The sequence below is a fragment of the Xenopus tropicalis genome, chromosome 9 (genome assembly GCF_000004195.4).
Source record: "Xenopus tropicalis strain Nigerian chromosome 9, UCB_Xtro_10.0, whole genome shotgun sequence".
Classification (NCBI taxonomy): Eukaryota; Metazoa; Chordata; class Amphibia; order Anura; family Pipidae; genus Xenopus; species Xenopus tropicalis.
In genome coordinates, this window is record NC_030685.2 from 49,669,185 (window position 1) to 49,694,926 (window position 25,742).

At 37.0% G+C, this 25,742-nt stretch overlaps 1 protein-coding gene across 1 annotated transcript in view; it reads right to left on the reverse strand.

The window, feature by feature from the left end:
* Positions 1–2,208: 2,208 nt before the first annotated feature.
* The window catches only part of ccnyl1 (cyclin Y like 1), a 57,972-nt gene continuing 34,438 nt past the window's right edge, over positions 2,209–25,742 (reverse strand). The window contains 7 exon segments of the mRNA NM_001016919.2: positions 2,209–3,894; positions 5,684–5,846; positions 13,010–13,176; positions 14,772–14,891; positions 17,569–17,620; positions 18,446–18,481; positions 24,042–24,142. Of these exon segments, the coding sequence (NP_001016919.1) occupies positions 3,778–3,894; positions 5,684–5,846; positions 13,010–13,176; positions 14,772–14,891; positions 17,569–17,620; positions 18,446–18,481; positions 24,042–24,142 (756 nt within the window). The 3' untranslated portion in view covers positions 2,209–3,777.

Here is a 25,742-nt window from a genome sequence, read left to right on the forward strand (position 1 = left end):
GTTTGATTGAGAACTGCATAAATGAATAGATGCGGTCCCTGATCTGACGTAAAATCAAACCAAATTCTAAGGCCAGATATTGATTAGGTAGAAGCCACGGCAGATAAGCTACTACTGAATCAGTCTGAAGGACCTGGATTGGCAGCTGCAAAAGCTAGATTATTTGCCCTTATATGAACAGGCTGCTGTTACTAAAATAAAGTCACACTTGCTAAAAAAACAGTGCAGAGAATTTCAGCAATTTAAAGTTAGGCTACAACGTTAAATCTATAACTTCCTATTAGAACTTTGAGGCTATACCATAGGGTATAAATGGAAATATTTGCATTGGGAATGCAATACATTTTTCAGTTACTTCTCCACAAAATATTTGGTTGGATTTCATACCCTAGTTTTAAATTCAAATCTAAGTAGAGACATCTATAAAACAGTCGGCTGTCACATAACATGTAAAGGATAACTTCACCTAGAATATAAGCAATATTTTAATTGGTCTTTATTCTCTTTTAAATCAGACCTTTCTGTTCTGTCTTTCTCTGCCTTGCAATTTAAAATGCTATCTGGGTTCTGAGGCCACTGGCTCTAGCAGCCAGAAAACCCATGCTGTAATATTCTGTTAATATTTTATAATCACTTTTGTACTGGGGCCCTCAGTAAAACCCATGGACTATGCAGGTCTGTATAACAGTCAATATTTAAATAAACCCTTTTTATGAAAAATATATTTTTCTTATAATACATGCAACTAGATTATTTCAGAATGAAAGATTACACTTGTGTTCCTGTGTGGTGGCTTTTTTTGTGCTTTCCACCGCGCTGAATTGCTAAATGCAGATGAAATGCTACATAATGCCTTTGGTGGTTAGCATTTCAGTACAGTCCCTTGGATACAGTTCCCATAGAGAATAATGGGGTCACTCGTGCAGCTCTGTGCGGGAACACACAAAAAAGCCACCACACGGTAAAAGTTCATGGTTAAGAGCCCTTAATTAGAACTCTTTTTCTTATTGCAAATGGCGGTTTGAATTAGAATATGTCATACTTAAAATGAATTGAATTCAGTAAGTTCTCCCAACCAGATTCAAGACCAAAGAACAAGTTAAATCATAAAAAACTACAAAAATAAAGACTAACTGAAAATTGTTAGAATAGCACTGCCCCCATTACAGTTCATTTTAAGATCATCGATTCAGTTCAGCTTAATTTAAGCAACAGTAACATCAAAAAAATTAAAAAGGAGACAAGGCACAAGTTACACAGCAGAAAAGTTCTGTAGAATACAATAGGAATCTACTCAGCTTATCTGTTATCTACTATGCAACCTGTGCCTTTTCTCCTTTTTTCAATTTGAATGGCTACCTCCATGGCTACACAGCAGCTTTGTTTATATAAACTATAGCAGAGTTTCTGAAGTAAAGACACAACATTTACCAGTGCAGGGCAATAGCACATTATATATTAATTACTTTGATACACTTGTTGTTTTGGTGTTACTGTATCTTTAAATGTTTTGGCTTAATGGAATCTTGCACAAAAGTGCTGCGATTCTGCTGAATAGAAAACCAAACTGCATTCAGTGCATCCCTACAAGAAATGAATTGCTAGACAACTAAAAGTTGTAGTGTTATGTTACGATATAAATACTAAAGATTTTGTTGCAATTTATTTTTGGTAAAACCTACTAAACAGCTGTGACATAAGTTGCAATAGAAGCTATTTGTAGCTGTTCAGTGTATACAACCCTTAGGCACTGTATGTGGACCAAGGATAGGCAAACTGCTGCTCTCTTTAGATGTTGAACTAGGCTATTAGTGTCCTACAGAGGGCTGATGGGTGCAGGGGCTTTTTAGTTTATCATCTGGGGCTGCAGATTGACTATCATCGATGTGAATCATATTGACCCATGCAAATGCACTGTACACAGAGAACTGTACAATCATTATACTTGTTTTACAATGTCACTCCAAGGGTTTCAATTTGACATGAGGTAGGGTAATCGTTTAACACTGTATTTTCCATAAAACTTTCATACAAGAGCATAGATTTCTATGTTTCTCAAATAACTTATGGAAGATAAACAGAAAGGGTATGAGAAAGTATCTCCCAGGTTTGCCATAGTTAACGCTGGTAACAGAGAGGCCAATGCTTGGACATTATCATTTCAACAACCATAATAGATAACAAATGCTCTTTAACAGATGAACAGTATTTTATGAACACAGTATCCTTTAATATAAAAACAATTGGAATCTCAGCCCTGCCCTATAATCATAGAATAGGATGCTTGTCTGCAGGACATTTTTGATGTTACTATTTATAAACTGGTCCAGCTGACATGGAACAAACACATCACAGCATTCTAGAACCACCTCTGCCTGTTTAAGGATCTTGGCAGTTGTGGCACCCACACATGTAGGGAAGCTGCACATAAGTAAATCTGGGAGGGGCCATATGTTTTCTCACCCAGCCATAAAGCTAATAATCACTGTGAGCTCCAAATCCTCTAAATCACTCCCCTGCTATTGCTCTTACAGCAGGACTAGTACTGTACCCAGTTGGTGAATGCTCCAAAAGACACATTTCTGACACCTGCAGCAGCAGCGGAGTTATTAGGATTTCATTAATCAAATTGTTAGAACACTCATGTCAATAGTCCAGGGTGTTTCAAAAATTTCAGGTTCCTTTTTCACAGTAATTTGTCTTTTTGCTGTAGCCAAAATGTAGTGTTAGACAGATAGCTAGAAATAAAGACATTTTACACAGAGAATTAGGAGAGATAAAACATATGCTATAGTTCTGCCACCTCTAGTAACCAGAATATAACTATAGACCTCTAGAGCAGAAACTTTGCAAACAAAACAAGAATCCATCTCAGCTTCCCATGCTATGTAGTGCACAGAACACACTGTTCAGCAAAATAACAGGGCAATACAAATCATATACAGTGCATTAAAGTGTTAAAATGCATATTTTAATTGGGAGCACCAATAATGACAGAGATACAGGCAGTTCCCAGTCATATTTAAAATAGAAAATAAAAAACACATTCCGTCACGGACAGACACCTTGTGCCATCAAAAAGTGGACTGGAGGCAGTTAAATCCCTCACTGTAGTGATTACAAGAGAATATTTCATTACTCCAGAACTTCTATAAAAACAAATCAGCTGGCTTGGACAAAGAGGACTTGTTTCTGCTTAATTACTTATAATGCAACCAATTTTGCTCCAACATGGCTATGCACTGCTCTAAAAGGTCAATGTTAACACTTGGGAGCACTTGCAGGAATAAAAAAAAAAAACAAGGGGAAGGATAAGAGAAGGCAATAAACTGTAATTATACTTACACGATTAGTGTTTTAAAGTTTCTAAAATGTTATACTACATAGTGTTAAAAAGTCTCAGTTCACAGCTATAGGCCTACACAGTAAGCAAACAAATGAAGGTGGTAGAGGGTGGTGGAAAGAAATGGTTTTCCCACACTGCTGATGCACCAGTGGTTACATATTTTTATAAGTAGGCTGTGCTGCTTAAATTAAAACAGAGCCTCCTTTATATTCCCATACTATGTGCTCCTTAATCCTGAGGAAGGCCATACTGCATTCATGCTTCCTTAAATTGGGTGCCATTTTCCTCCCACAGCCCTCATAGCTGGAAGACAGCATCACAGCTGGCTTGTGATAGAGTGTAGAAGAGTGTGTGGGAAATTGGTGGTATCTGAATATCCACACGGCACACCATTTGGATCTTAGCTGCGCCTGGATCCTGTTTATAGTGCCTCAGGAGATGATGGCATTAGAACGCCGAATGCCCACTAGGTTATCGGCACTGATTGACCTCCTCATGGCAGCCTTAGATAGGTCCTTGTATTTATCCTCACACAGTCTGGAGATAGCCTATGGAAAATAGTGCAAACAAAGGTTAACCATAAAAATGCAAACAAAGATTTGAAAGACAAACTTGAAATTCATGAATGGACATTAAAGGGAAAAATGCCAAGGTTTCCATTGTGACAAAATACTCTCATGCCAAAAAACTCTACACTTATAACTGAACTAATCAATGTAGAAAGTACATGAACTATGGATAAAGGTTAGTAAGTGGATCAGAGGGTTTGAAAATCTCATAAGTGGATGCAGGATACTATGGTAGATATGGTGCATTCACTTCACTGGCAGCCTTACAAGGAAAGTTCAGAAACTCTGACCAAACAACCTATGCTGTGAGGGTTCTGCAGTTCTTCAATGAGGTGCTACTATTTAGTTTGAACTGTGATTATTATGGAAACATATAGTATGCTTTTGGAGAGTTGTGCTGCTTCCATATCATGTCACTTCATGGGATCTCTTTTCATTGAAAAAATGGAATATACTTTGGTCTTTACAGTGATAGTTACGTAGAGGATAAATCAATCCTACTATAAACCACAAATATATTAATATGTCACCACAGTTGTAGTCACCATAGTTATATAAAAGCACGAAGATAGACGCATTTTTTGGACTCCTGTGTTACTTTTTTTGCTAATAAATTGGATAAAACTGACAAAAAAAAACAAACCTTTAACAGCCTGTGAATTCATGCAGTTCCAACTTCTTTTGCAAAAAGTGTTCTATTAAGGTCAGGAGGGGTCAGTGGAAGCTTTGAAATACTGTGTGTTTATCAGAGAGGAGGGAGCAAAGCTGCGCAATTTATAAAACTGCCAAGTGGGGTGCCCAGCTATAACACTGACCTGCACTGAGAATACTGTCCTGCAATTGGGACATGCATTTGGTATGTGAGTTAACCAATTTGTTACTGTAGAATTCAGTACCAGGTTTCAGCTAATGCCCAAACTTAGTGCTGGGCGGTATGACCAAAAATTTATATCACGGTATTTTTCAAAATTATATCGGTATCACGGTATTTGACGGTATTTTTTTTTCCCCATGCATGATTAGGTGACCACCCCAAACACCCGCCACCCGCACCCCCCCGCCACCCCAAACACCCCCCCATCCGCACGCACCCCCCCACCCCAAACACCCCCCCATCCGCACGCACCCCCCCCACCCCAAACACCCCCCCATCCGCACACCCCCCCCCACCCCAAACACCCCCCCATCCGCACACCCCCCCCCCACCCCAAACATCCCCCCATCCGCACACACCCCCCATCCGCACACACCCCCCCACCCCACCCCAAACACCCCCCCATCCCCTTCACATAAATATAACCCCCCACCCCACCCCCCCCAAACACAACCCCATCCCCTTCACATAAGTATAACCCACCCCCCCCACCCCCCCATCACCTTCACATAAATAACACCCCCCCATCCCCTTCACATAAAATATAATTACTGGCCAGGCACCCCCCGACAGCTCACATTGGTATCCGACTCTGAATGCGTCCTAGCGATGGCGCTTTTGTAGAGTGTGCGCGCTGACGTCGCGTGCGCACCCGGAAGTATTCACGCACACCGGTATGGAGGTATGTAGAAAATTCATATCGGTTTCAAAAAAAAAAAACGGTGATCGGTTTTTACCGGTATACCGCCCAGCACTACCCAAACTTTTTGTAAAAAGTATATCTGGGCCCTTTGTAGCTAGCCAAACTGAATAAAAAGTCATGGGGGAAACAACAGGTAGAACATGCACACTAAACTTGTGCTCTCTGATCTGAAAAAAGAACAGTGAGTTTACCTCTAGTTTCTGTGCCCTTTCCTTGCTGAGGGGTTCCAGTAGAAAACTAAGGTTGTTATCATCTGCTAGAGAGCGAAGGTCAAAATAATATTTGGCATACACACTAGCGGGAACATTGATGTTGAACTGCAGCAGCTCCAGGAAATGCCTCTCCATCTCATTCCTAAAATTATAAAAATATTTCAAGTTGACCAGATTCTTTTTATAACAGTGCTGCTGAAAATGAAGAGAAAATGTAATTCACTAGTTCACAAATACAACCCATTTATTTTAGAAACCAAGAAAATTAAAAGAACTGTAGGCTTTTTGAGGCACACATACACTTAGCCACTCACACAATAACACACAACACACACTCTTCTAAAATTAAACTGCCCCTTTTCTTTTTTTAATAATTCTTTCTTTATTGGTTTTTTTAGGAGGGATACAGAAAGGAAGAGGGACGGGGAAGGAGGGGAAAACAGAGAAATTTGCAGACTTTGTCATTCTGGTAAGTATAATAATCAGGTGTTAAACAGGTTTATGCATATTTTACAAAAGGGTTGTCAATTAACATATTCATAATGCAAATACAAACAGTACATCTTTCGGATGATCAGACCTGGTAGGGTATACCTGAGGAAAGGTATTAATGATAATGATAATTGTGGTCCTCTAGGCAGGTTAGCATAGTTGTTTTATCAAATCTCAATTGTTTTTGTACCAGGGTGCCCAGGTTTTCCTTAGGTTAGAGAAAGTGCCATGTCTCATGGCCTTAATCTCTTCGAATTTTTTGATTTCTTCCATAGTGGAGAACCATTCTGAGATGGTAGGGGGGGATTTCTGGAGCCATTTCTTAGGGATTAGGGATTTCGCTGCTTGGACCATGAAAAGCAATAATTGATTTGTAACCACTTGGTTTGTTGTAGAGTCATAGTGTAGTACTATTAAGGCAGCAAGGTTAACCTTCGGGTGGATTGGGACTGTTCTTTGTATTATTTCCATGACATTGGCCCAGAATGTTTTAATTTTTGGGCAGTCAAACCAGATATGTTTATATGTGCCATTTTGGTTAAGGCATCTCCAACATAATTTTGATACATTACTAAACATTTTGTTTAGTCTAATGGGAGTATAATACCATTGAGAAATTAATTTGTAATTTGCTTCTTGGGTTTTTGATGATATGGAGCTTTTGTGCATAGATCTATAGAAACTGCCCCTTTTCTATCCAACACATGACATAAGGTAAGGAGAGATGTAGGAAAAGCATTCATCAGCCATTCAACTTTTAGACTTTAGTATACAGCAGAAATGAGCTCCATTAACTGCTTTGGGCCAGCCAAAAGTTTGAGAACCACTGTTTTAAAGGGACATTAGTAATATAAAATGAAAATTACAAGAATTCAAACAATGTTCACTTAGTCTAATGTCACAGGAAGTGCTGTCAAAGGGAATACTGTCCTGATTTTTATGGTGTCGTTTTTAACGCTGTATTACAATGTGTACATTGTAAATAATAAATCCTACCATATAAAATGTTATTTTCAAACCAGTTGTTGTTTTTTTTGTTTCAATAAAGTGAGTAGATAGTAGTCATCTCAGTTTATTATGAGGCAGCTACTGCCTCAGCTATTCATTCTAATTTTCCTACAGTATAGAGCAGAACTTTTCCTCCTGCTGGGGTGCTGTTTTCACATCAACCACTATATGGCTAACACAGTTTTAGCAGTGCAGATGATTTCAATATGCAGCAATAGGATTTACTTACAGCAATATGTATTGCGGCAATCCAAAGCTTTTTTAAGGGGAAAGGCATATTCAGGTGATCAGTCACCTGCAGTAACACAGATTTACCATGGGCGACAATTTTCCTTTGCCCTAAGGCTAATCCCATGCTTGGGCAAAGATAAAAGCTATTGTCAGTGTTGTGGGATCACACAGAGTGTAAGGATTTACTCCTCTGAGGCCTGCCTTTTTCCTTTAGGCTGAGAGAAGCAGATCTGTTTCCTTACTCTGCTCCATGTGCCTGCACTGAAAACTACAGTATCTGCCTCAGTGCAGACAAACGCACGCTTTTGCAGTTTACAGGCAGATAGCCACTCCCCCTATTTATCACTGCTGAAGCCTTTAGGCAACTTTTTTTTTTTTTTTTTAACAAAAAGCCCGCTCAGGAAAAAAAAACTAATGTTGATAATCAGGTCCGAAATCTAGACTGAGTTAGCAGACTCACACAAGGATTCAAATATTGAAAATCTCAAACAATTATAATTAGCGCCCTAAGCCTTATTCGCTCAGGGAGGTACAAATAAATATATAGCAACCTCTCAGCATATGGATTTACACAGTCCTTTCGCATCACTTGATATTATCATGCTTGGGAAAGAATATAGTGCAATCTTGATTACTGTATTAGAAATCATTGTGCATGAATCAGTAGCCCAACTGGCAAACCATCTTTTATACACTACAATAAACCTGAACTATACTTTTTGTGCTAAGCAATACCTATTCTTTTCACTGATCAAATAAAAGGAAATCTTACCAATAGGGTATTATATCTTACAACCCAAAAAGTAATAATATCATCTGTTCTGTATTTGTATTTTCTTAAATTGCGCTATTTGGAAAAGGAAAAATAACCTTACCAAAGATTTTGTATATATGTCAAAATGGAAAAGATGTGGAAGTGGCCTCATCATAAAATAATTAGGATGCCAAAAACAGATATGTGATAGAGATCTAAAGCACTTTATTATTCTAACCAATCAACAAGATACAATCCATTTGTTGTTTGGGAGAAGCTCTATTAGTGCAGCTGTACAGACTTTCTCTCACAGTCATGAAGACTGCCCATAGTACAACAGATGAAAGGAATAATACTTGCAGTTTATTATCTCCAATGAACCCAGCAACATTTTCACAAGATTGATAACAGGAAAGGTTTTATTATTATTACTGAAGTACAGACCTACCAACAAAAGAGTGGGCACATCACCAAGGCAACAAATGGATCAGTGGAGAGCTGCAGCCATTATCTCAGTGAGAAAGGGCTCTTGAAGCAATATAGACTCAGCTCATGATAAAAAAAAAAAAAAAAAAAATGGCACAGTGTGCAAGAAGGAATTCCCCTGCCCCCTTCCACAGATATAGCAGACTTTACATTTAAACAGTTTTGACAAAGATGTGGCATGGTATCTATTCTGGATTAGTCACCAACAAATGTTGTTAAATATAACTCACTCTTTAATAAAAGGAACAAATAATAAAAGAAAAAAAAGAAAAAAGAAAAAAATTGCTTCCTGGAGTAGTCTCTTAAACCAAGTTTAATCCAAAACTAAAAATGCACTTACAAAATAGAAGTGATCAATTCGCTCAAACAATGTTGCAGTAATGCCCACAATGCAGCAAAAATGCCCAATGCGTTCCACTGACTTTCATGGGGCAGATTTAAAGCCATTTGTTGCTGTTTGTGGGTATGCAACCTTGAAATCTGCAACTAAGGAAGTCAGTCTCTGGCAAAAATCATTGGGCATTACTGCAACATTGATGAATGAATTGATCACCAATTTACACTGTAGATATAATTTTGTCTAACCTTTGAAGTGGCAGCAGCTACTGGCTTACAGCAGCTGGGAGTGAGACTGAGACAGCGTCCGCAAACGAAAATTGTTTTATGGAAAGTCTAATTTACTGTATAAACTATATACCTACAGACTTCAACATTGTTTGGGAATTACCTGGAAGCGCCCTCATTTATGTATAAAAAAAAATTATTATATATATATATATATATATATATATATATATATATATATATATATATATATATATATAATTTTTTGGTGCTGGTTGTGTTTGATTTGGTATCTATTTGGTATTTTTGCTACATTGCAGCAACTTTCGGAGTGTGGTGCTGTCGTGTGGACACTTATATATAAGTGTGTTTTATGATTTATGATTATTGCACTTTAACATTGTATTTTATGGCAAAGCACTTTTAATTATTTATGACATATGGTTATTACGCTATATATTAGGTTTTATGTGATATAAGGTTGTTTTATGACATGATCACTGATATAGGCCAAGCATTGGCTCGTTTGAATTTCTGCACACGTAACAGCATTGGCTAATTACATAATGGTTTGGAAATGGGGATTGGGCACCTTTTTCACTTGTTTGGATTACAAGGGTATTTATATGTGAGATGATACACCGTTGTTTTATCCTTGATAAAGGTCCTAATGAGGACCGAAACGTTGGTTTTTAAACAATGAGTTTTCAATAAAAAAATTTTTTTTGAATTTTAAGGGTGTGCCGGCCATGGATTATTTCATGCTAAATACCCAGATTTTGGCTGTGCACCCCACAGAATATTAAAGCCTTGGAGTGCACACACCATCAGGACTGATATATATATATATATATACATACAAATGAAAAAAGGGCTAGCACTCACAGGACTTGTCAGCAGAATAAAATAAAAATAAAAATTTTATTCTGCTGACAAGTCCTGTGAGTGCTAGCCCTTTTTTCATTTGTATATTACTATTGGATATGCATCAGCACCCAGGCAGTGACCCCTTGTTTGTTGGAGTGCTACCTCTATTGGAACTGTATATATATATATAAATATAGTAGAAAGAGTGCCGCACACACAGGGACTTGATACAAAAGAAAAAGTGGTTTTATTGAAAAAATTCCAACGTTTCGAGCACAATCTGTGCTCTTCCTCAGGGACAAACCAACGGTCTGTTGGTTTGTCCCTGAGGAAGAGCACAGATTGTGCTCGAAACGTTGGAATTTTTTCAATAAAACCACTTTTTCTTTTGTATCAAGTCCCTGTGTGTGCGGCACTCTTTCTACTATATTTTTGTTTTTTGACCTGCACCAAGGGCATTTGGACTTGTATAGGGTGTGCTCCTCCCTGTATAATAAATATATATATATATATATATATATATATATATATATATATATATATATATATATATATATAAAAAGCTTAGTTCATTATTTCTGGAACAAATACTGATCCACAGGAAGGGCATCATTAAATACTATGACCGTAAATGGAACAGGGCACCTGGCAACATTAGCAATTGTACCATGTATCATAGAAACTTGAATCCACAGATATAACAACAGCTTTTATAGCCACTGATACACTTTCTTCTTTCCTTCATCTCTAAGCCAGTTATTCTCTTGTCCTTACTTCCTAAACCCCTCTAATGCAGCAACCTAATCATACTGGGCCACATGTGGGCTTTCCACATCTATTTGTGACCCTCCACCATCATCTTCTTGCCTGCACCTAGGTTAGTGACACGCACTCTTTATACTAGCTCACACAAATGTTCATGATAACGCACTTATTTGGGGTGTTGGGCTTTTGCACACAACAGCATATATATAACTTGACAAGTACATACCAATTAACTGTACTGAGAATTTCTTGCACAAAAAAACACTTTATTGCCTGGCAAGTAATTTCTAAATTACTGGTAATATATTTTATTTTGATTATTCTTTTTTTTACATTTTCAGTTTGCATTGCTGTTTATTGCTTGTATAGCAGAATCCTGCCATTCCCATTTATAACATTTCAACTTTGAACCAAAGAACACTTGGACAAGAATCTGTAAATTTAACAGTTTAAATTGATTTTCAGGAAAAAAAAAAACAGTAAATGTATCAAAAATTTGCAATTGAGTACAGGTATGGGACCTGTTATCCAGAATGCTCAGGACCTGGGGTTTTCTGGATAAGGGATCTTTCTGTAATTTGATCTCCATTAACTTAAGTCTGCTAAACATCATTAGGCTTGTTTTGCCTCCAATAAGGATTAATTATATCTTGGTTCGGATTACAGAGAAAAATTTGAATTATTTGCTTATAATGGAGTCAATGGGCAATGGCCTTTTCGTATTTTGGAACTTTCTAAATAACGAGTTTCAAGATAAGGGATCCCATACCTGTACAAAGACATATTTACCTATTTTTTAATTTACCCAAATGTGAATTTTCCCAAAATATGGGGTTTTCTGGGGGGTCAACTTAGTGTTAGGGGCATTTTTTTTGTGCTCTGCTTTTTACTGCTCAAGTTCTTTAAAATGCATCATTGCACTGCTGTGAAAAAGTTTTTAGAAATATGAAATACATTTGATTAAAGTTACTTATGGATGTGTGCGAGTATAATTTCTCTAGGGGATGTGCACCTGCATTTTCAAAAAAATGAGGGCAGCACTAATGCTTTACTATTATATATACATATGAAGCAAGGAGCAATAGCGTTTTACTGAAATTAAGAGCCAGTTACAAGATGAGGTACAAGTCTATAGAAATGCAAATGAGCATGTGTTTTAATAATCAGCTGACCAGAACACTAATTAATGCACTCTGCTACTGCTTTTATGCTTGGTCTTCTAATACATTTTAAATGCAGAAGGAAAAATACTATAATTGCAGAATGATAACTTCTATTCATTTTGTTAGAGCAAATTGTACCTATTTTCATTTAGAGGCTGATGAATTGAAGTGTGGAAATTGTGTGGAACAGCAATTAAACGTAGGAAGGTCATGCAGAATTCTTCCTATAATCCTGCAAATGTTTCATACTGTCTGCTTGATTAAAGAAGCAAACTTCAAGTAACATTCAAGTAAGCGTTTACATATAAAATATATGACTTAAATAACCCAGTGTTGCTTATTTAGTGAAAATGCTGGCCTTCTTTAGGGTCATGTCATTCCTACATAACTGTTGATAGTACAAAGGCTTATTTTGTGACAACACTGTGTTCAATGGTGTGACTTTGGGCATCAGTTGCTGCTTTTGCACATGAAATGCAAATGATTTCTACACACACTGTTCACACAGACTGCAGCCAGATGTATGAATATGCCAGTATAAACATATAACTGATGTGTTTTAGAACAAACAAAAATTGCATTATCTTCTTTGTGGCTAGTTTGCACAAACTCATGACAGAATCTAAAGGGAAGGTTATTTAGCATGAATCAGCTTTCTGGTGCCATTGTTTTAAGGAGAGGAAAGAGCTGCAGAAGAGAATCTGTTCAATATGCCATTAGCCTAAAAGGGAATCTAAAGAGGCAATGTGAACAGTAACAACAAAACTAAAAATCTTGCAAAGCATTTCTATCTCTTGGAATCAACCAAACTACAGAGTACAACAAAAAATGGTTATCTACAGCAAAGCTTGACCTTTACACTGGTTTACACTTGTTGGCTGAGGATAATCAAATCTAGTGAGAAATCTTTAGGTCTGCTGAATATATTAGACAGATGATATTCCTATGTGTAAGTACAGTTAGAGAAACACTTACATGTCTTCAACTGTAATATCCTTCAAGATCTGGCAGTAATCAACATTCCACACAGCTTGATCATCCCAAACTTTGGAAGCTAGAAGGATGGCTCCCAGAACAATTCGTTTCCAGTTACTGGGGCAAATGTCAATTTCTGCGTAGGTTAGAAGCCTTTCCAGGTAAACCTATGGGACAGAGATGCTAGATTTAGTGAAGAACCTGCAAAACTTGTGCTAAACTCAGTTCTACACAGAAAATCTGTTTTTAACATACTGGTATTATTATTATCTACCTAATTCCCTGCCCCAGTGGAACGCACAGGTCCCTATCATGTGTCACAAAACCATGCAGGTACTGTATATGAAGAAAAGACAAATTTGAAGTATACAGTTCCCTGGCTGAAAATAAATTTAAAAAAAAGAAAAAAAGACGCAAAGCTGCATGGGTGCCATAAAATAAATAGTATAGACAAAACTGCTGACTTGCACGACAATTTAAACTGTATCTAGAAGCTGTCTAACATTTCAGTCTTCTTAGGAGGATGAGGACAAAAATGTTGGACATACCCAAGATGTGATACCATGCTTGACCTTGCACCTCTATGTTGTACAGGTATGAGACCTGTTATCCAGAATGCTTGGGACCTGGGGTTTTCCGGATAAGGTATCTTTCCTTAATTTGGATCTCCATAACCTAAGTCTGCTAAAATTTATTTAAATATTAATTAAACCCAATAGGCTTGTATTGCCCTTCCATAAGGATTAATTATATCTTAGTTGGGATCAAGTACAAGGTTCTGTTTTATAATTACTGAGAAAAAGGAAATAATTTTTAAAAATTAGAATTATTTGATTATAATGGAGTCTATGGGAGGTGGCCTTTCTGTAATTTGGAACTTTCTGGATAACAGGTTTCCAGATAAGGGATCCCTTACCTGTATTTGGAAGAAGTGCACTTATGGGCTTATTTATCAATTTTCGAGTTTGTGAGTTTGTTTTTCTAAATCCAACTCCCATTGACTTCTATTGAAACTTGCAAGCTTTTACATGGTGAGTTTTTGAACCTTAATTCAAATTCAAGTTTTTTTAAGCACAAAAAAACTCAAATCGACCATTGATAAATCACCCCCTTATTTGTTTTTTGTTTTTTACACAATAGTTTGCGAAGATATTGTCATCTAAATATGCAAGAAAGGTCAATATTTGACTGCATGTCTTATCTCTCTAACGGGTGCTACTAGTGAGCAGCTTGACTCTATGCCAGCTGTGGGTTTACCATTTGCTTAAATAGAACACATTTTTTTGTTCCCCAGACTGTGTACATAAGTTACAATCATCTCCTGTTGCACTTAGTACTAAACTGTTTAACCACTGGGCTCGGCTGGGCACGTATTACATATGTATATACACATACATACACACACACACACCATAGTAATGGCCCATATGTATGATGCCATATGAATAGTGTCGAAAGAATAAAAATGGTCATTGCTTGTGTCCTTGCTATTACAACAGATGTCAGATCAATCTTTGATAAACTGATTTGTAGAACCTTTAGTTGAAGATTCACAAGGCATTTCTTATCCAGCTGTGATCCAGAATATATGGATAAAACTAATATATGGTTTTATTTTTATTTCACCGGCATCAATCAACATATTATGAAAGGAATACATGTGGGTGAAGTCTAGGATTCAATTTTTACTGTGACAGTGGAAATAACTATAAAGATACTATATGTAAACAATTAGATTTAAGAAAAAAAAAAAAAAACTTACTAAAGTAACAATTGCACACTCAGCTGTTAGTTGTGCAGCACTGAAGAGAGTCCTCACAAATCGGTATATGTGCTTATGATCTGGATCATGCTTACAATAATCATCTGCTACCTCTTCACGCTGTAAAAAGAGAGATGTCATTTTAAACATTTTGAAAATTCCAGAAGAAAAAGCTTGCTCACAAATCCTACCAACACACACCAAGTCAGCAGCTTATTGGCTCATGTATAGTTCCACCCGACAGGCCTGCCCAGCAATACTGATTGGCCAGGTTTGATTTTGCCGTCGGATTGAAGACCACATCAATGCTCAGATGCAGTCCTTAATCCAAAGGCCTGCATACCTTCGTTGTAATCAGATCAGCCAATATTGCCCACCTCAAGGTGGGCACGTCATGATGTTGAAACAATAGAGCAATAGAGTGTAGCAATTTATTCTTAAAGAAGCAGGAAAGGTAAAAACGAAGTAAGCTTTATCAGAAAGCTCTATGTAAATACAGCCATTTTCTATATGCTTACATCATCACGTTCAGGCTTTGCCCTTACTTTCTTCCTGCTGGACCAATTCATTGGTTGCTTGTGCACTCTAACTAGTTGCATAATTGAAAGGTCATTGGTTAATTTCTCCCTTGCAATGGCATAGGCAAACAGACTTGCAGCACTTTTGTCACAGGCACAGGAAGCAGTGTCAGACTGACAGGAGACACAGGCAATAGGAATGAAGTCTGCTGCCAGTACTATGCATGACATCATATAAGGAAGAAAAAAAAAAGCGACTGCAGTATTTATAGGGGCACAGAACCCCCTCAGCAGTGGGTCTGGGTAGAAGTGAAGGATCAGCAGTGGGATGATTCTGAAGTGAATATCTCTTCAGCTGCACATTTTTTGTTAACTATGCATACGGCAAAGATTATTCTATTAATGTAAACTGTTATATTTGTGAATGTTGTACAAAGGTGAACAACCCATTTAAAGTGATACTGAAAAAACTAGTTTTTAAAATATGAATCTACATAAAAAGTTACCTGCAGGGCATTTTTCACTGATAGGGCTGCTTTTTTAAGTAACTGTTACTTGAAGTTCATAAACCTGTTTTGTCAACCTGACTGTCCCTTCGCAGCCTGTAAGTTATAGCTTCTAATTGGAACTGACTACTGCTGCACAAATATGGCAGCCCCCTCATAGAGATACATAGGGGATCAGATAGGTAATGTAAATGCATCTGACAAATACTTTTATGGCAAAATTATATATTATTTGTTTATGAAGTAAATGACCCAAAAAAGGGAGCGCTCCTCTCCCCCCAAAACAACTAGATAGCATTCTAAATGGCAAACTAGAAAGACAAAAAAGGAAAGTAGCACAAAAACACAGTTGTATTGTGATGTAAAGCTAAAACAGTCTTTTAAATAATTATTTTAGACTGCCATCTAATGGTCAAATACTAAACTGCACCGAAGGTTTGATTGTATATGATTTTTTTTTTTTAAACAATAATAGTTACTACTAATAAATGTAAAAAGCTTTTTTTATGCACTATTTTACAAAGCTGTTTATGCAAGTAATCAGAAAAAACTTTCTAACTTGCACTGTATTAATTTTAAAGCAATGTGTATTTTGGGGGTCAACTTTGAAGTACAGCCATCCTACTAAGTTAAGGGATTCTGATAGAATCCCTATAAACAATGAAGATTCCAATAAAAATGCATTATGCCTCAAGTCAGCCCATGCTTCAATTCTGATGTAATCTGATAGGTCTCCTACGGGACAGTCTTTTGTAGAGAACAGAGCAGAGAACAGGATCTGCCCAAGTTTCTTGAACAGCTGAAAAAAGCTGAAGAAAGAAGAGTTTATCTTTAAACTTAAAGAAAACATATAATGCATGTAAATTGTAAATGTATTGTTTTAAGGGATTCTAACAGATTTCCTTAACTTAATGGGATGACTATACATCCCCTTTTAAGAACTCAGTGCAGTAGAACCTGGTAAGTTTTACTAGCAATAGATAACATTAATAAAGGGTCAAATGTAATACAGGTATAGGATCTGTTATCCAGAATGCTTGGGACCGGGGATCTTTGTGGAATTTGGATCTCCATGCTTTAAGTTTACTAAAAAAAACATTTAAAACATTAAATAATCACAATAGGATTGTTTAGCCTCCAATAAGGCTTAATATATCTTTTTATATCTTAGTTTGGATCAAGTACAAGGTACTGTTTTATTATTACAGAGAAAAAGGAAATCATTTCTAAAAATTAGAATAATTTGTTTAAAATGGAGTTTATGTGAGATGGCCTTTCTGTAATTTGGAACTTTCTGGATTCAGATAACAGATCCCATACCTGTATAACACCTGAATTACATTATATTGATCCAAACCAATGTCAGAAATACTAGAAATCCCAGATCCCACTTACAGAAAGCTAACTTGCATGAATTCTATCATTTTACATGGTGAGGCAATGGTTAGACTTGCTGCCTTGCAGATCTGGGGTTCTACAGTGTAAGTTTGAAATGAGCCAGGGTACTATCTGCAAAGAATACACAAACATACTAAAAAAGACACAAATAATGTTAATGCTTGTGTATGTGGTCGGAACCTTAGTAAATGCCACCGGGGCAGGAACGTAATGACGTGCAGTCTCTGTAAAAGACTATAAAACATGTTAATGCTATATAAATAAAGGTTAAAGCTAATAATAAATTCTGGCTTATCTACAAACATATACAGGTATAGGAAACTCGATATCCAGAAAGTATATATTTAATGTTAAGGACGGCCATTCTATACTTACTGTTAACGGATGCAACTTTTCATCAAATATTTCCAAGGATCTATCAGAATCTCTGCAAAATTAAAAAAAAAAATCAGTTAACCAATTTACGAAATTGTTGCAAGGTATATGTTCATTTCAACAAACATTCAAGACTTAAAGGTACAAGGACAGAGTCTGTACCAGCCTCTTTGATTTCAGTAGTGTTTTACAAGAAACTGGGAAGTGACACAGAATGTATGACAGATAGGAACAAAACAAATGAAATTATCTTTAATTTAGTCAAGTAGGTTACCTAATTTTTGCTGGATTACTTAATTTGCATTAATTCCCCTAAATTATGAAGATAAAAAATATAAACTATACTGAAGTATATACTGTAAGAATGTGAAATGTATTTAAAATTCTGGCCACTGGAATGCAGTCAGAGAGAGATCATCTGCTTGAGTGAGATCATGAGTGAAATTTAGATCACCCCCCCACAATTATTCACTAATATTATGGCTGCGGTATGAAAAGGTAGTCGCCCGCAATAGCAGAAATCTATCCCGCATGACTGAACCGCTCCATGGGTTCTTACCCTGCCATAGACAATACTGAGAACTGTCTCTGCTAAAACACATGTAGAAACAGTTATCAGTAAATGATCAGCATTGTCTATTTCTGTAGCCACGACAAGTAGCTGGTACTAATAGCTCCAGTAGATCTATTGCGGGCAACTAACTGGCTCCGTCAGACATTAGCCTAAGGATGAAGTATAGTTATGACCCTGCCAAATAAAGTTGAAGGTATGAATAGGATTTAAAAATTATAGGGGGGGGGGGGGGGGGGGGGGGAGTACATTACATTTTTATTAGGTGGCTACAATGTAATCTAATAAAAGCAACCGGTCTCATACCTGTTTTTAATATGGTAGTATATTGCTAGGGTAACACTGCAAAGAAAAGAAAAAAAGTGAACATTGCATCATTATATATATATATATATATATATTATATATATTATATAATATTTCACATTGCTTTACAGTGTATTTTTGCATTTCCCCTAACTTTAGAAACAACATATCTTTACATATACCAGAAAAGAGCCCCAACTAATTAATATTTACAGTCTACAACAGTGGTTTTCAAACTGCGATGCTGACTCCCATAGAGGGTAGTAGTAGCTAAAGAATGCTAATTAGGGTCAGTTTTGCAGATAGTGCTTAGGTGTTTTCAGAAATACTCAAACTCAGTTAGGTTGAACAATACTCTTGATAAAAAAAATAAAAAATAAATAATATATAGAGGTATCGGACCCCTTATCCGGAAACCCGTTATCCAGAAAGCTCCAAATTACGGAATGCCCGTCTCCCATAGACTCCATTTTAATCAAATAATTCAGAATTTTAAAACTGATTTCCTTTTTCTATGTAGAAATAAAACAGTACCTTGTAATTGATTCCAACTAAGATATAATTAATCCTTATTGGATGCAAAACAATCCTATTGGGTTTAATTAATGTTTTATTGATTTTTTAGTAGACTTAAGGTATTGAGATCCAAATTACGGAAAGACCCCTTATCCGGAATACCCTTGGTCCCGAGCATTCTGGATAATGGGTCCTATACCTGTATATATATATATATATATATATATATATATATATATATATATATATATATATATATATATATATATATATATATATATATATATATATATATATATAATATATATATATATATATATATTATATATATAATATATATATTATATATATAACTATATATATATATAAATATAACTATATATATATATATAAATATAACTATATATATAAATATAACTATATATATATATAAATATAACTATATTTATATTTTTCCTCAGGTTTTTTCCCTGAGGAAGAGCACAGTTAGTGCTCGAAACGTTGGATCTCTTTGCTTAAATAAACTTACTATATTTTTGCCAAGTCCTGGTGAGTGCAGCTCTTTTTTCTTGCTATATATTATATATATATATATATTATATATATACAGCAGGTTTATAGAAAGCACTCACGGCATCAGATCCTGATGACGATCCTGTGAGGATCGAAACGCGTTGATTGAATAAACGAAAAAACTTTTTTACTTTACATTCTGATGCCGTGAGTGCTTTCTATAAACCTGCTGTCTATTTATTTGGTCAGCACCCGGCGAGTGCCTCTGGAGCGGTGAGTGCCGATTTCTGCTTGGATTATATATATACAGTGGAGGAAATAATTATTTGACCCCTCACTGATTTTGTAAGTTTGTCCAATGACAAAGAAATGAAAAGTCTCAGAGCAGTATCATTTCAATGGTAGGTTTATTTTAACAGTGGCAGATAGCACATCAAAAGGAAAATCGAAAAAATAACTTTAAATAAAAGATAGCAACTGATTTGCATTTCATTGAGTGAAATAAGTTTTTGAACCCTCTAACAAAAAAAGACATAATACTTAGGGGAAAAACCCTTGTTTGCAAGCACAGAGGTCAAACGTTTCTTGTAATTGATGACCAAGTTTGCGCACATTTTAGGAGGAATGTTGGTCCACTCCTCTTTGCAGATCATCTCTAAATCCCTAAGGTTTCGAGGCTGTCTCTGTGCAACTCTGAGCTTGAGCTCCCTCCATAGGTTTTCTATTGGATTAAGGTCCGGAGACTGACTAGTTCACTCCATGACCTTAATGTGCTTCTTCTTGAGCCACTCCTTTGTTGCCTTTGCTGTATGTTTTGGGTCATTGTCGTGCTGGAACACCCATCCACGACCCATTTTCAGTTTCCTGGCAGAGGGAAGGAGGTTGTCGTTCAGGATTTCACGATACATGGCTCCGTCCATTTTCCCGTTAATGCGAACAAGTTGTCCTGTGCCCTTAGCAGAAAAACACCCCCAAAGCAAAATGTTTCCACCCCCATGCTTGACGGTGGGGACGGTGTTTTGGGGGTCATAGGCAGCATTTTTCTTCCTCCAAACACAGCGAGTTGAGTTAATGCCAAAGAGCTCTATTTTGGTCTCATCAGACCACAGCACCTTCTCCCAGTCACTCACAGAATCATTCAGGTGTTCATTGGCAAACTTCAGACGGGCCTGCACATGTGCCTTCTTGAGCAGGGGGACCTTGCGAGCCCTGCAGGATTTTAATCCATTGCGGTGTAATGTGTTTCCAATGGTTTTCTTGGTGACTGTAGTCCCTGCTAATCTGAGGTCATTAACTAACTCCTCCCGTGTAGTTCTAGGATGCTTTTTCACCTTTCTCAGAATCATTGACACCCCACGAGGTGAGATCTTGCGTGGAGCCCCAGAGCGAGGTCGATTGATGGTCATTTTGTGCTCCTTCCATTTTCGAACAATCGCACCAACAGTTGTCACCTTCTCTCCCAGCTTCTTGCTAATGGTTTTGTAGCCCATTCCAGCCTTGTGCAGGTCTACAATTTTGTCTCTGACATCCTTGGACAGCTCTTTGGTCTTTCCCATGTTGGAGAGTTTGGAGTCTGCTTGATTGATTGATTCTGTGGACAGGTGTCTTTTATACAGGTGACTAGTTAAGACAGGTGTCCTTAATGAGGTTGACTAATTGAGTAGAAGTGTCTAACCACTCTGTGGGAGCCAGAACTCTTAATGGTTGGTAGGGGTTCAAAAACTTATTTCACTCAATGAAATGCAAATCAGTTGCTATCTTTTATTTAAAGTTATTTTTTCGATTTTCCTTTTGATGTGCTATCTGCCACTGTTAAAATAAACCTACCATTGAAATGATACTGTTCTGAGACTTTTCATTTCTTTGTCATTGGACAAACTTACAAAATCAGTGAGGGGTCAAATAATTATTTCCTCCACTGTATATATATATATATATATATATATATATATATATATATAAATTATACTTCAGTCCTGGAATTAACTTTCATAGCAAGCAGTCATGCACCATTTTGTGTACAATGTTATTAAGACAAGTTTTGTATCTCCCAAAATCTTGTTAATGCACCAAATTGGGGAATCTGATTCACATGCCTATATACAGGCAACACAATTACAATTACATTTTGGCATTTTACTGCCAATAGATTCGCAACATAAGTGCCACCTAGAATAATATATTTATTCTGCAGAAAGCATTGCTATACCTTAGCCTAAGTAAAGAGCCCTAGAAGCTTTCTCAGTTTGCTTAAAGGAACAGTAACACCAAAAAATAAAAGTGCTTTAAAGTAATAAAAATATAATGCACTGTTGCCCTGCACTGGTAAAACTGGTGTGTTTGCTACAGTAATACTACTATAATTTATATAATAAGCTGCTGTGTAGCCACGGGGGCAGCCATTCAAGCTGGAAAAAAGGAGAAAAGGCACAGGTTTGCTTAGCTATGTGCCTGTGCCTTTTCTCCTTCGAATGGCTGCCCCCATACTACACAGCATCTTATTTATATAAATTATAGTAGACTTTCTGAAGTAAACACACAACGTTTACCAGTGCAGGGCAGCAGCACATTATATTTTAGTTACTTTTATACACTTTAATTTTTTGGTGTTACTGTTCCTTTAAGACAGCAGCTGCCATTTTAAATAGCTTCCTGTTTGCAGTCTAGCCTTTATAGCACATTCTTAAGGGAGGGTGTTCTTAGCATTCTTATGGGAGGGGGTCACCGGAGAATGAAGAGAACTGGGAAGACTCTGTCCAGGGGAATTAAGGATTTTTCTGAGAGAGGAAGTCAGAAACAACAAAAAAAAAGAGACAAGAAATCCTGTGTTTCTTTTGATAGAGGACTCAGTGAGTGTTTATGGCCATATTTACAAAGACCTTTCTTATAAAGTTTACTTAGTTTTTACCTTTCCTTCTCCTTTAAAGACGGTGTGAATTGCTGAAAGAAAAGGGTATGAAAGGTTGGGGATCTCTGATGTTAGGGACTGCAGTTGCTTATCTTACACCCTGAGCTGGGTGCTATTGTTAGGAGAAAACCGCACTAGCCCGGGGTAGCCTCAAATGAGTGACCCTCGGAGAAGGAAGATTATAAGAAGGTATAAGGTAAGCGACTACAATCCCTAACATGTTGGCACCCTCCAGTTATTGTACCTTTCTTCCTTCTTTAAATGCTAAACATGAAAGATCACTAAAGATCAAAAATACTATGAGTGGCAAGTGACCATGCCAACAGTATTTTGAATAATTACTTCACTATATTTATACTTCCTTTTATCTTGTCATGAGCACTGGTGATCTTCTACTAGACTGGTCTCGGAGAAATACTTTTTACTGATTTATTGGGGCTAGCCTTAATGCCCAGACTAGCAATTTGTAGTTTCTGGCAAATGCCAGGGGGGCTGCAATAAGATCCCACAGACACTAGAAATTTAAACCCGGTGCCCAGAAAATGAAAATAGTCGATTGGCAAAATAAGTATAAACCAAGTGGGACTTAGCCCCTACGTGTTTATTGAAAGTGTAGCAATGTTTCAGGGGTGTACCTGATGAAGGGGTATGCCCTTGAAAAGCTGCACTTTCAATAAACACAGAGGGGATGAGCCCCGCTTGCATTATAATCATTGCGCCAGTCAACTCTTTGAGATCCCATAAACAGTCAATATTTATTGGGCCTGCGGGGGACTGCATGGGCCTCTGTGTACTTGAAATGCCAGGGCCTATTTTGAACCCCAGACCAGACCTGGTAGTCTGTGTATTTTGGATTTCTTTTCTTATAATGCCAGTGTCAAACAAAATCTGTCACTGTTTTGGGCTGAAATTAAGTGACTGTACAACTGTACTGAACACTCTATAGCATGTACATTGTCATAACACCTGTGGTAGAGTAACCAAAGGAATATATCAAGTTAGTTTGCCTTTACATTTTCCATAGCAGATAGGGATAGGTATTTCTAAACAGAGAACTTTTTCTCTTTTCAAAAACTGAGCAATCCTCCAAATAAATATTGGGTGACTCCCAACATAATTGGTTTGTTACTGGTAGTCCACAAGGGGCCCAGTTTAGTAAGGGCAGGAGTTCTTTTCAAGCTGAAATGGTCACCCCTTTGTATTAATTAACTGCCTTAAAGTGAAGAAGGAGATCTAGGACACAAAATAGTATAAAGAAATATGACCAATACTGCATAATAAAGAGATATATATTTTATTATAAATGCAAAAATACCACAGATGCAGAAAGCCCTGTCATCTGAACATGTCAATATTAAATATGTATAGTTTTAAGGAGATTCTTTACTTCAGCTCATATACACACAACAGCGCCCTACTACTACTACTGCCGTTTTCACTGCACCAAAATCAACATACTTAAGATCACAAGGTGCAAAATGTGCCAACATTGTTCCTTTAAATAAAAAGTGAATTATTTTTTTAAAGAAAGATGCAAGTGTATTATGCAATAGACAATGTAATCTTTTTCATTGCTTACGTGCTTGTTTAATATTAAAGAATGGAAGGCTCTTTTCTGTATACTTTTGATACACCAACTGCAAGTCTTCTGTTACTTACCATTTAATTGTGCTTCTGAGATTAGGCTGACTGACTGTGCTGTCATCTAGAAATATTGTAGAGCAGGAGCTGTATTTCTTGGTAAGCTGCCCAGGAGATACCTGAAGAACAGGGCGAGAGGGATATTTTAAGAAATAATCCAGATCCATTAAACATGATGTACATTCAGCTTATTCTCCATCCCGTTTGACCCAAGGTAATTTACTCAGCCCCCACTGGGTCCTCACCCCTGGCTGCTACCTGTCTGCCTCAGCATTGCCCTCAGCTCCAGCTAGTGACGCACTGGAACCGAGGACAACACTGAGGCAGACAGGTAGTAGCCAGGACTGCTGTGTAGTTTGAGGACTAACTATATTCCGGCCCCCCAACAGGACCCCTAATTTAACCTATGTTTTTATCAGCAGACATAACAAAATCAATGCATTGCACAGGCTATTCTAATAAAATGATATCTTTAACGTTTAACTGTAATAATGGTATTGTGACTCCTGGTGGCACCAAAGTACACATATCAGTTCAAGTCAACTGCATGTTTTTCAAAAGTAGGTATTTGTGCACTGAATGAACATGTCATAAGCACCAAGGATTTTTCCTTGGTCTTTCCTTGTCTCACAAAAAATGCTTCTTTTGTTGCAAACACAAATGCTGCATTCAAAGTGCAAAAAAGGCCACAATTGGCCATTTTTTTGCACTTTGCGCACATCTGAACAGAGCATGCAAACAGCTGCAGCTCCCTTTGATAATACAGTGTTGACTCTGTTAGCCAGAGGGCAGCATCTGAGGGGGAGGCACAAGTGCTTAGGAAGTGAGCAGTAAGGGGCTGTTGAATGACTATATAAAAAAAATAAAATTCTTAAAAATACATTTCAAAACTGGTTTTAAACATCTTTCTGTCTTTGCCTGGAGTGGGGGCATAACATAATTGTTACAATTTTCTAATAGGAGTGTTGGGAAGATTTGCCATCTACACTACAGGGTAACACACAACACTCTGACATGTGACCTGCCTGCTTTTTTTAATCTAAAGATGCATTTACCTGACCCAGATAAAATTCCAATGTACCAGAGACCAAGTGATGGCTTTGCTGGTATTTGTCGGTATTCAGCATATTAGTATTAAGAAATGATTGATTTCACATATGGCATACGCCGATTCAAAATAAATATAATAGGGACCAATCAGGATTCAACTGCTTTCAGCATTAATCATGAAATGTGTGGTTTTCGGATTGGGACACCAAGAGCCCACAGATGAAGGGCCCGCCAATCCTTAGTGACCCTTCTTGCAGGGTATACCCATGATTGAGCAGCTCACTGTCTAACCTTACCAGTAATACATGCAAATATATTAGGCACTTTTTTTTTTTTTTAATGATTTTATTCTTGACTGGAAGAAAGCACTTATACAGAGATATCAAAGCATTCAGGGTGGCAGCTTTTACAAATACAGATTTAGGATAAATGTTATGTGGGCAGCCAATACTTTAGCTCTTGCTCTCCTAGTTACTTTGTGCTATGCCTCCCTGAGACATTCATCCAGCCATTCTATATAATTAAACATCTCTTAATTCTCTTATTTTTTCTATTGCTGTTTTCTTTCCTATTTTTCACATGCACTCTTTTATGTTTTGGCTTTCCCCAGGCAATGTGTAACAAACATTTCTTTTTAAAGAAACATTTTTTTCACATACTTTGGGGTTA